This window comes from Raphanus sativus, unplaced genomic scaffold, assembly GCF_000801105.2.
Source record: "Raphanus sativus cultivar WK10039 unplaced genomic scaffold, ASM80110v3 Scaffold3255, whole genome shotgun sequence".
NCBI lineage: Eukaryota > Viridiplantae > Streptophyta > Magnoliopsida > Brassicales > Brassicaceae > Raphanus > Raphanus sativus.
In genome coordinates this window covers 1-11,696 of record NW_026618561.1, presented here as the reverse complement: position 1 = coordinate 11,696, position 11,696 = coordinate 1, and the positions used below count along the sequence as shown (strand labels likewise).

Here is an 11,696-nt window from a genome sequence, read left to right as displayed (position 1 = left end):
CTCCTAAGACCTAGCTCCTTGGGAACTGAAGACATCTTTGTGTGGCAACCGCTACAGTCAGGCATCTACACAACAAAATCTGGATACAGGGCCTCCCTTCAAGCACCAAGAGTTCCTCCTTCTCTTCCTAACAGTATCACAAACGCCAGTGAGTTTAGTTGGGTTAAGGACATCTGGAACTCGCAATGTTCCCCAAAGCTCAGAGTCTTCCTATGGTCTATCGTAAGAAGAGCAATCCCAGTGGGAGAAAACTTACGCAGTAGAGGAATACTATCAAATGCGAACTGCTGCAGATGTGGCTCTCTGGAAACGCCGGTCCACCTCTTCTTCCAATGCTCCTTCGCTCAGAAAGTGTGGGATCAGACACCACTCGCCAATGCAATTCCTATAGCTACTACAGATGACTTCAAAGCGGTGATGATAAAATTCAGAAACGCTACTTGCCTCCCTCCATCAGGTATCTCGTCGACAATACTCCCTTGGATATGTTGGGCCATTTGGACAGCGAAGAACCGTCTGATATTTGAAGGAAAAAGCCAAACAGCGAGTGAGGTCATGTTACGAGGACTAATAGCAGCACGCGAATGGATCCAAGCACAAGCGCATCGCCAACCCATCAAACTCCCGGCTCTCCCAGCCCCCCAAGGAAAACATGCAGATCGAAGAAGGGCAGGTGCTACTTGCTTCACAGACGCATCTTGGGACTCCACATCAAAGAAGGCAGGAATCGCCTGGATCATCACCGAATCAACAGAAACACCTCCACGGGAAAGCTCTCTATCCATCGCCAATGTCGCATCTCCTCTCATGGCGGAAGCGATCGCGATCAGATCGGGAATTCTGGCTGCAGCTGATCTGGACATCACAAACATCAGCTTCTTCTCAGATTGTCAAACGCTCATCAGAGCTATCAATAACAAACTCCACATCAAAGAACTCTTCGGTATCATCTCTGATATCAAGCAGCTTTCTTCGGCATTTGTTTCTATTTCTTTCTGCTTTATTCCTCGACCCGAAAACTGTAAAGCCGATGAGTTGGCTAAACGGGCTCTTCGCTTCCGTGTTTTATTTGTCTGAACTACGGGCCTGGGCTCTCTTTCGGCCCAGTGTCTTTTTTAATCTTAATATATGTTGGTTGCTCAGAAAAAAAAGAAAAATATCAAAAATCATATTTCTTTGAAAAAAATTTGGTTGTATAATTTTTCTAATTAGTGTATCAAGCTTATACCCTGGTTAAATATTTATAGAAAAGCTTTACCTCCAATCACTAGGCTGACATATTGGGTAGTACTTTCAACAATTTAAGTCTACAGATCTTGACTTATTTTATTTGTTGTTTATTCGTACATTAATGTATAGGAAAGGGACGTTGATTAGATTTTAGTGTGTGTATAAATACTGTACTAGATTGTAAGAAGTTTCTGTATGGCCAAGTTTGTTTCTAGTTTAACTATCCCCTAGACTATATTTGAGAAGTGATTTTGCCACATGTCTTCTCTACAATCAGTTTCACAAAAGAATGATGACATGGCTAATAAAATTGATGACATGGCTTCTAGAAAAATATGACATGGATTATTCCATTTATTATTGATTATATTTTAGGTAAACTTTTTAGAATATGGTAATAACTCATACATTACATTTAACATTGGTATTTATTTTTGGTAAATTTTTTTAAATATGGTAATATCTCATATGTCATCTATTAAATAAATATATTCATATATAAAATTACAAATTTCAAAATGTTATTTTATTTTATTTTCTATAGTTATACAATTTGATTACTAAAGCTTTCGAAATTGCTACATTAAAAAAATAGATTTCTAAACGTATAATCATTAGTTTCTTATATATCTACAAATTTTATGAATATTGTTTAGTTTAAATTTTTGATAATTATACAATTTTATATCATTTTTTTAGTTTTATACAAATTGATCTAATTTGTGAAAAACATACAAATTGATTTAATATATTTAACCAATATAAATAGATAGAAAATACTATCTAAGATTATTATTTAAATATATACATATATATTCTTCAATATATATTTAAAAAAAAACCATTTTACCTTAATTAAATATTTAACTAAATCAAATCTATATCTAAATACTGGTAAAAAATAATAAATTTTATATTATTGAATAAACTTTATTTTTAAATATAAATTAAATTTTGAAAAATTTCTTAATGCACATGGTGCAGGAAAACACCTAGTATGAAAGTATATATATTTCAGGAAACTGCAACTTTCTTACGTCACTCGTGATTGGGTCTACAATTACTATATTTAGTAAATAATGCTACTGTAATGTCAACTATATCGCAGTGGCCATTTGGAGTTCCAATTATTTTAGAAAAATTTGAAAACATTAATTTGCGTGAAATAATGTAGAATTTGCAAGGAATGAAACGATGACTTTGCTTACATCACTTAAAGAAGTCAAATGGGTTTGGTCATAAAATGACCAATCGAACGGCCAGTATTGATATTGGTGGCTAATTACATCATGTGTGCTTTTAACTTAAAAGCTTACAGCGGGAATTCTCTCTCTGTGAATATCTGTTGTTAGCTGCAAATAATCATCAAAGCAATGAATCAAAGGCGTTAGGAAGCTACTTTGGACACATTGATTAAACAGCAAATATGAGATCGTTGTTGCATGGAGGTATTATTTATACGAAGGAGCCAAGGGGGTGCCAAATGCGTTTTCCCTTGCGCTGAAGATGATAACCACGGTTGATTAGTTGCATGCAAGCTTTGTTGGGTTGCACCAGTAGATTGGACACCAATAGATGAAGGTCTCATAAGGCTATGCCTTGAAAGTTGTGGCGTAAAAATTATGAGTTAGAGAGTTTGCAAACAAAATTCATTATGAAGTATATAAAAGGAACGTAAAAAGTAACAATGAAAAAACAGATGAACCAATCCAAATGATCAACATGGAGAACTACTGTATCTGTTATGATCACCATGGTTATGTTCAACGGTGCTACAATATTAATCTTTGAGCATCGACATTCGTATCACCAAGTGTTGCTCACCTAAAATTCTATTCAGCCATTAAAACATACACGTTAGGAGAAGAAGTACTGTTGTGCTAGTGAGCCGCTTAGAAACTTCATATCTTAGAATTTCAAAAGTTGTGAGCTAATGAGATAATCAACTCAACTCATAAGACAAACTTTCTTCTTTAAGATGAGTCACAAAGCTGAACTTTTCAATAATATACACACATATAACGATACAAGCTAATGAGATAATCAACTCAACTCATAAGACAAACTTTCTTCTTTAAGATGGGTCACAAAGCTAATGAGATAATCAACTCAACTCATAAGACAAACTTTCTTCTTTAAGATGAGTTACTTAGCCATTATAACCTTGACTCCACAACAGTGCATCATTGCAAATAACAGGGCGTGTAGCTCACTTTCTAATGCACTGTGGTAGCCTATGAGAAGTTTGTCCCGCACCTTTCTAATGCAAGTGTATACATATTTTATTGGATTTTAACAAATTAAGGAAACATTAGCAAATACAGTGAATCTTAAAAATAAAAGACAAAAATAAAAACAAACATTATTAGAGTTTGTGTACTTATCGTCATATAGCTTTTAATTATAACCGTCTACAATCTACATATGTTCAATTCTAAACTTGTGTATTTATATATTTATAACAATCCCTTTTTTTAAGAAAGTTTGTGAACAAGATTAATTAAGCATCTATTTATCTTAATTCAAAAACAAAATTGTATTTTCATTGCACAACGAACGACTTTTCTGTTATTTAAAAAAAAAGAGGCTAACCTTGCAGTTTCCCAAATATTAAACACCAGATTGCAAAGAAATACTTGAATACAAAGACAGGAATTGGAATGGCCGTGAAAAGTGAGGGTCTTATTTGCAAATCTCCTAACTTGGTAAATATATATACAGTATTAGGGTTTCGTTTTGTTTTCGGTCTAAAAGATATAGAACCATGAAGAGGGTCAAGAGGAAGGAGACGATACAATGTCTTACGTTGAAAGAAGATGAAAACGATCCGTTTTCGATTATTCCTCTGGATCTAATCGTAGAGATTCTCTTGAAAGTTCCGACCAAATCTGTAGCTAGTCTTGTCTTCGTTTCAAAACAATGGTTATCCGTAATCAGTGGCAAACGTTTTATCACTCAGTACCTGCAGGCTCGATCTTCACCTCGGCTTCTTTTCACAGTCTTCTGCGCCTACATGCCAGTGCAGTTCTTACATTCATTTTCCCAGGTTGATCCATCTTATGACCGTCATAGGGTAAGCATAACTCCAGATAAGAAGAAGAAGAACCATGTCCATGCTTTTTCTCCACCAATCCGCGGCTTGATCTGCCGTCAAATGGGTTCTAGAGTGATGATAGGTAACCCTACCACGGGCCAATTCTTAACGTTGCCTAGACTCAAAACTACAAGAAGAGGTGTGTTATCCTTTTTTGGGTATGATCCAGTGAATGATGCATACAAAGTGTTGTGCCTGACAGTACTACGTGGTCGTCAAAAACGTGAATCACAAGTTGTGGCTGAAGATCATCAAGTGTACACTCTAGGAGGAGACCAAAAAAAATGGAGAATGGTTGAGTGTAAGCATCCTCATCTTCCTTTAACTCCTTCTTTACTTACTAATAAAGGGATATGTTTAAATGGGGTACTGTATTATTATGCTTGGATAAAAAATGATGCATCCTTGATAAGCTTCGATCTGATATCTGAAGAGTTTAATGTCGTTAAGTTGCCTGAGGATAATCCTTGCATAGTGAACTACAATGGAAAGGTAGCTATAACTAGTTGGCCTACCGCTGACGGTGAAGTTCACTTGTGGGTTCTAGAAGATGCCACTAAGCAACAATGGTCTAAAGTTTCAATCGTTGTTCCTTCTTGGCAAGAATTAGTTGGAAAAAACCGTAGTTTCAGGTTCAGGGGTACAGTTAGTACTGGTGAGCTTATATTCTCACCTTTCTCTTCCGATAGGGTGCCGTTCTTTTTTATCAGTTACAATCTCAAGGAAAACAAAACCCAAAAGGTTCTGGTTAGAGAATTTGGAAGTCCCTATGATTACATCGAAGTCTATTTTGATCATCTTGAGAGTCCTATGTTCTGTCAAATCTAAGTTAATCCTTTTCTTTTTTTGTTGCTTTTCATTGAAGGTCTCAGACAGATTGTAGTTTTTTGTATAGTAAACCTGCCTATTCTACATTTGACTTTCTTATTTGAAGATGAACATTAGATTTGGTGTTCGCTATAGTTGGATATCCATCCATCCATGTACATTTTTATTTTTAGTTTTTATTTGGACCTTTCCTTTCGAAAAGGATGAGTAAGGAGGAAACATATGTTACATGAAGACGATCTAACTTGTAGAACAGTTTTGTAATTAGAGCGGAAAGATAGCTTTAACGAGCAGTCAGATAACAACTACTAACAATTAATGTATAATCATTTTAGTTGCCTTTGAACTTGCTTTGTGCCCATTTGTTCTAACATTTTTTCTCTTTTTTTTTTGGCAAAACATTTGGTCTTACTTCATGTATAATCAAGTCTTCTCTCCCTTGCTTACAAACAAACTCGCGGTTCATAGAGCTGATTTACTCGGAAACTTCTTGTTGTGAAGGTTTGGTCATAAACATGAAGAAACACAAGTATTTTTTCTTGTCTTTCATAGAGTCCATTCTTATCTACGTAAGTTCTAAGCTTTCTATGTTCATCGCTTGCGCTTAGATGATGAGGCAGCATCATATATTATCTACAATAGAGAAGAAACTCTATCCTCATCTCCAACAACCAACACACTCTTCTTGCTCTTGTCTGTTTCAGTCTCTTCAGTCTTAACTTTTGGCCTCAAGGAAAACAAAGTCCAAAAAGTTGCGGTTAGAGAATTTGGAAGTCCCTCTGATTACATGGAAGTCTATTTTGATCATGTTGAGAGTCCTATGTTCTGTCAAATCTAAGTTAATTCTTTTTCTTTTTTTGTTGCTTTTCATTGAAGATCTCAGACAGATTGTAGTTTTGTGTATAGTAAACCTGGCTGTTCTACATTTGATTTTCTTATTTTAAGATGAACATTATATTTGGTGTTGCATATCCATATTCTCGACATGATCAGATGGTTGCATAAGATGTCGGAAGTTCAAATAATAAGGAAGAGTCTTAAACTACTACTATCTGCCTATCTGGCTCTTAGATAAAACTTATTTATCCCTCAAGTGGAAACCGATGAAGTTACTGTGAGCTTTGCAATACTTATCTACATCAAGGTGTTTTGCTTCTTAATCTAACAAAGCTCAAAATGCAACCAAAATGATGATGAAGATCCGTCTAGCCAACAGAAAGCTATTTTTTTCACACAAAACTGTTGGGGACGTTTTCAACGGGTGTGAAAAATAAACTGTTGAAGATAACAAACAAAAGATCAAAAGACTCGGTCATTTTCTTTTACAATAAAAATCATTGGACAACCACACTATTTTTGACATGACACATCTTATACAAGGTTTCCATACTTCCTTTCATCAAAGTCTCAGTCTTTGAAACAAGATTGAGATATCTATTCGCAGCAAACAGATTGGCTCTCCTTTTGCAGCTTCTCCCACACACACAAAACTAGCCGAGGAGTTTGGTAATGAACAAGAATGTAATTTGGTTTACAACCACTATTATGAAACCTTTTGTCATTCATGTACATCACTCTTTTTACTGTCTGGTTGAATTGTTGAATCCATATCCCCATCGCCACATCTTCCAGCTTGAAAAGCTTTAACCAAAACAAAATAATAATTATTTACCATTTCTTACATCGGCAAAGCCTATTTTAAAGGCCTTTTCTCCACCATTGCAGGTTATTATCCAACATCTACTAGTATTTCCAAAAAAAAATGGCAAGAAAGAAAACAAGGAAACAAAAAAGGGCGAAAATTCCTGAGAGATCAGTAGTTTTTGGTGTGAATGATCCAGTTACCAGAAAATGTTGGATTATACTGGCTGTTCTTTGTGTTTTCGGAACTGTGAAAGGGATGCAGATTGATGGCGATCATGTGGGTTACAAGAAGTGTCTGGGAATGATTTTCGTGTTTTTTTATGTGATTGACATCATCAAATCTATTTTCTGTGAACCTCCAACTCCAGTTGGCAAGGCTGACCGATGGGTAAGAACTTTTGTACCTTCGGTACTCTTTCCCATCATCTATTTTACCATCTACAACTTCCAAACTTTTCATGCATCCCTTCTGGTTTTATCCATCGTCTTTGGATTAGTAGCTATGGTTCAGCTTCTTTGTCCAGTGGAAGGGTTTCACTTTGCTTATGTTGTTGTGATCATCATATTAGGGTGTTATTTAGCTCTTTTTGCATGTGACTATGACCCCAAAATCCAGCCATTTTGGATCTGTTTTCTCTTTATTTTTGTAATTCAGTGTGTCATCTATGGTCTCAATTGCCCTTCAGATGGCTTCGTATTCTTCAGTTTCTATTGAGTTTCCATCTTCTGAAACTGTCAGATCGCTGGGTGGTTAACCTTTTGGTCATCTTACTATGCTTCTTGTTGTTCAATCTTTTTTCTAGAACATTGTAATCAAATATTGTCATATGAAAACTCTAATGTTTTTTCCAGTTTGTTGAGTATTTTGGTTTATACTTATTCGGTTTGATTTCTTATATTTGTTGCCAATGTTAACGTTCAAAACTGTCCAACAATCTTAACATATGCTAAAATAGCACACTGGGTTATCTCTAATCTAATACACATTTAATAGGCTAAATAAAAATATCGATACAGTTGAAGATTACAAACAACAGGCTCAAAAGACCCGGTCATTTTTTACAAAAAAAATCATTGGACAACCGCACATTAAAATGTATATTTCAGCTTATTAATAAGGGAAAATTTGGAAAAATACTCTTATTTGAGATTTTAATTTGAAAATTACACTTTTGTGTAATTTTTTTGGAAAACTATACTTTCACTTTCAGTAAATGTAAAATGACTAAGTTACCCAATCTCAATATCTGAAATTATTATGATATATTTTTGTCTTAATAATTATTCAAATATTTAACTTAATAAATTCAACAAGAATTTACTTTGTTTTAAAACAATGCAATTACTATCTATCCGATATCTTAGTAAAATATACCTGAAATTTGTTTATTTTTAAAGAAATCAAAGTCTCATTTATCTTCTCTTTAATCTTATAAGTTCTCCATTTTTGCCAGCATCTTCTCCTTCCTCTCATTCACAAGTTTATATATCTTCACTCATGTTCTTAGATTTTTTTTTCTGTCACTTGTTCTTAGATTATCTCTATAAATTTAGAAAATGATTCTCTCATGATATCAAACTTAGATTAACAATATCTAACTATGCTTGTTGTTGTGTTCTGAAATTAGTTATGCTTTTGTGTTCAACTTATAGAACAAGACGCTCTGGTTTCTTCACTGTACAACTTATTTAAGCATTTGAGTTGGTCGAAAACATATGCAATGATATCGGAGAAAGCACAAGAGCTCATCAAAGGATGAACTGGACAGAGAACTAGTGAAAAAGAAATATATAAATATAAGAAATCTTTTGTGATTCATCTGCACGTTAAGTTCCTGGTTGTATTTAGATTTTAAAAACTCCAAACGGAAACAACCTAAAAACACATAGTAATTCAGTAATTAATGAGCTAAAAAAACAAAAATATTATTAAATAGAAAAATAAAGTGAAGAATATTCCATCGAAAAAACTATAAACTTAGATTTATCTTAAACATAAGTATTATTATTATTGTTGTTGTGTTTTTGAATTTGTCTTTTATTTATCAGAGTAATTAATCTGGAGAAAAATGTCTTTTCATATCTGATAAAGTGTAGTTTTCAAAAAACAGAAAATGAAATGTATTTTTCAAATTTCAAACTATAAGAGCATCTCCAATGTATTACTCCAAATTTTACTTCAAAATGGTGCAACTCTAAAATGAAGTGATGTTTTACTCCAATGTATTACTCCATTTTTTACTCCAAAAATAATTAATAATTGTTAATAATATCATATACTTTTAAAAGTTTACCAATTAACCCCAACTATTTTATATTTGCAAAAATACTTTAAAATATAATTTATTTAAATTAAAAATTTATTATTAAAAGGTACAAGAAATCATAAAAAATAGAATAAAGCATAATATATAAGTTGGTTCAATAATGAGCATTAGAATATTTTTTCCAAATGATCAACTAATGCATTTCGTAATAAAAAATGAACTTCTTTATCTTTAATATTTCTAAATCGGCAAGAAAATTTTGAAATCAGACATTTTCATTTTTTGCAGTTTCGATCTCTGGAGGTAGAGCTTCTCTTGCAACTTCAATTGGTGCATCGAGTTCACGCTCATCTTCAATTATCATGTTGTGTAAAATTATACATGTAGTCATGATGTCATGTAATATTTTTTTTTTCAAAAACGAAAAGTCATTTCACAATACCGAAGCGCGAATGTCAGATTATTAAATAATGAAATATCTTGTTTTTTATGTTATTGTATCATTTTGAAATATTATTTAAGTAAGAAATAAAAACATTAAAAATTTTAAGGACCATTTCATAAATAAAAAAACTTCAACTCCAAAATAGAGTAATGTGTAAGATTACTCCATAAATGGAGTAACCCTAGCCATTACTCCATTTTGGAGTTGAAAATGGAGTGGGGTTGGAGAGAATTTTACTCCAAAATGATATTTGGAGTAGAAAATGAAGTAGGGTTGGAGATGCCCTAAATAAGATATTTTTCAAATTATCTCTATTAATAAACGCTATTTTTGCATTAAATTATCTTGATATATTAACTAGTATCACTTGTCCCCCACAAAAGTATTTTGTGATTGGTTACTGTTGGATCGTAAATGCACTTCCATAATCTATACAATAGGTTTAGACAGAGACTTCACATAGTTTACATGCTGCATATTATACAAAACATCAAATGTTACATAACATCTTATACAAGATTTCAATACTTCCTGGTAGAAAATTTCATCAAAATCTCAATCTGTGCAACAAGATTGAGATATCTATTCGCAGCAAACAGATTGGCTCTCCTTTTGCAGCTTCTCCCACAGACACAAAACTAGCCGAGGAGTTTGGTAATGAACAAGAATGTAATTTGGTTCACAACCACTATTATGAAACCTTTTGTCATTCATGTACTTCACTCTTTTTACTGTCTGGTTGAATTGCTGAATCCATATTCCCATCGCCACATCTTCCAGCTTGAAAAGCTTTCACCAAAACAAAATAAAAATTACCATGATTTACAATCTCCAAGATTAATTACATTTGAACTCTGATGAAAATACAAAACTCACTCTAAGATCTCTTTCACGGTGACCCTTCACCACAAACTTCGCTATATCCTGAGAAATGATGTAGCCAGGGCCATGTGCCCATGGAGGATATGAATCTAGAGGCCACTCCTTCACAAAGAGAAAGCAACATTAGCCTCTAAGTAGAAAGAAATATTTTATAACAATTATGTTACCTCTTTACGAATGTACCATTTGCTGCCTTGCTCACGGTCTGGCGATGAATCAAATGATATCAGACCATACAAAAGTGCACTAGACGGTTTGTCCTTTAGACTCAGTAACAGTTCATCGATCCGAACAAACGCATCATCATCTGTCTTCATTATGTATTTCGCTGGAATGACTTTGGTCTGTATCAAAATAAAGAAACATTAAAAAAAGATTATCTCACAGTTTATATGCACTGTGGGGGTAAGTAGTAATTAACTTACCCCGAGAATGCAAAGCGCAACAGTTTTCAAGCTAAGCAAACCATAGTAATCAACAAAAGGCATAAACTGAATGTCACCATATGCTTTAGCTTCTCTCCACATCTCTAAATTAACTTGCTCATTAGTGTGCTGAACCCAAAAACGCCAAGTTATTGTTATAAAATGTGAAAAAAAAAAAACAGAGAGAAAACGTTGACTTGCAGAAGTACTTACAAGGCCAATGAGAAACCGAACAGCGACTTCTCCAGATCTTACTTCCTCATACTGCATCCAAGACCTTCTCAGTGCCATACGCCGCTTAAAGTTGTTTCCAGTGGAGAAAACACCAACCAGTAACGTTATCCTTGTCCCGGAAAGAGATGGAGCTTTCAGCTTCTCTTCTATAGCTAAAGAAGCATGGTGGTCAGGAACAGGCAGTCTTGTGGCTGACGCAGATAACAGTTTCAGACCACCTGAGACTTTGACAGCGCTGACTAACCACGGCTCAAGCTTCTGCAAAATCAGATTTATGTTTAAGTTTCAAAAGAAAGGAAACAACCTGAAAACTTGGTCATTTGCTTACCTCTCTGTAAGGAAAAGAAGTCTCGTGCCGGCCGTTAACAGTCATATGTAAACCTTGTAAGCCAAACCACAATGTGGCAGTGAAGGGATTGCCTCTTAGAAATGGAAAATCATCCATCATTGCATCTTCTTCGTTGGAACTCTCTTCCAAGGTGATTCTACTGGACTGTTCGTTGCAGAGAGGAAGCTCATCAACTACAAATGGTCCACCAAGAGACTTTTTCAAACACCCTTCAAAGAATAGGCATAGAAGAGCAAAAGTTTTTCGTTACCTATTTGATTCTTAAGTGATCCATGACATGGGCATCTCACTTCCTCTC

General features: G+C 34.2%; 3 protein-coding genes across 5 annotated transcripts; 2 read left to right on the top strand and 1 right to left on the bottom strand.

Annotated features, from left to right (window-relative positions):
• The first annotated feature begins 3,958 nt into the window (after window positions 1-3,958).
• Window positions 3,959-6,107, top strand: LOC108810916 (F-box/kelch-repeat protein At3g04660-like). 3 transcript variants are annotated; one of them, XM_057001103.1, is made up of 3 exons: window positions 3,959-4,625; window positions 5,654-5,721; window positions 5,857-6,107. In XM_057001103.1, exons 1-3 carry the CDS (start codon window positions 3,995-3,997, stop codon window positions 5,869-5,871), a joined length of 714 nt encoding a protein of 237 aa, XP_056857083.1. In that variant the 5' UTR covers window positions 3,959-3,994; the 3' UTR covers window positions 5,872-6,107. The 3 variants fall into 3 exon arrangements, with proteins under 3 accessions (XP_056857083.1, XP_018438489.2, XP_056857082.1); XM_018582987.2 differs by lacking the exon at window positions 5,654-5,721 and having other exon boundaries at window positions 3,959-4,979; XM_057001102.1 differs by lacking the exon at window positions 5,857-6,107 and having other exon boundaries at window positions 3,959-4,979; window positions 5,581-5,666.
• Window positions 6,108-6,914: 807 nt separating this feature from the next.
• LOC108810767 (uncharacterized) lies at window positions 6,915-7,647 on the top strand. The gene has a single exon (XM_018582854.2). It carries the CDS (start codon window positions 6,915-6,917, stop codon window positions 7,509-7,511), a length of 597 nt encoding a protein of 198 aa, XP_018438356.1. The 3' UTR covers window positions 7,512-7,647.
• Window positions 7,648-9,916: 2,269 nt separating this feature from the next.
• LOC108807316 (hydroxyproline O-galactosyltransferase GALT3) lies at window positions 9,917-11,691 on the bottom strand (the record flags this gene model as incomplete). The annotated part of the gene is made up of 7 exons (XM_057001104.1): window positions 9,917-10,297; window positions 10,385-10,492; window positions 10,558-10,734; window positions 10,816-10,944; window positions 11,029-11,307; window positions 11,378-11,571; window positions 11,649-11,691. Coding segments are annotated over 7 exons (1,137 nt in total), but the record flags the coding sequence as incomplete, so codon positions are not given.
• Window positions 11,692-11,696: the final 5 nt, after the last annotated feature.

Excerpts from the sequence above, each read along its gene's own strand:
- LOC108810767 (XM_018582854.2), top strand. The coding sequence starts at position 6,915 with ATGGCAAGAAAGAAAACAAGGAAACAAAAAAGGGCGAAAATTCCTGAG.
- LOC108810916 (XM_018582987.2), top strand. The coding sequence starts at position 3,995 with ATGAAGAGGGTCAAGAGGAAGGAGACGATACAATGTCTTACGTTGAAA. Across the intron at positions 4,980-5,856 it reads CAGGGGTACAGTTAGTACTG|TCTCTTCAGTCTTAACTTTT; the intron begins GTGAGCTTATAT and ends TGTCTGTTTCAG.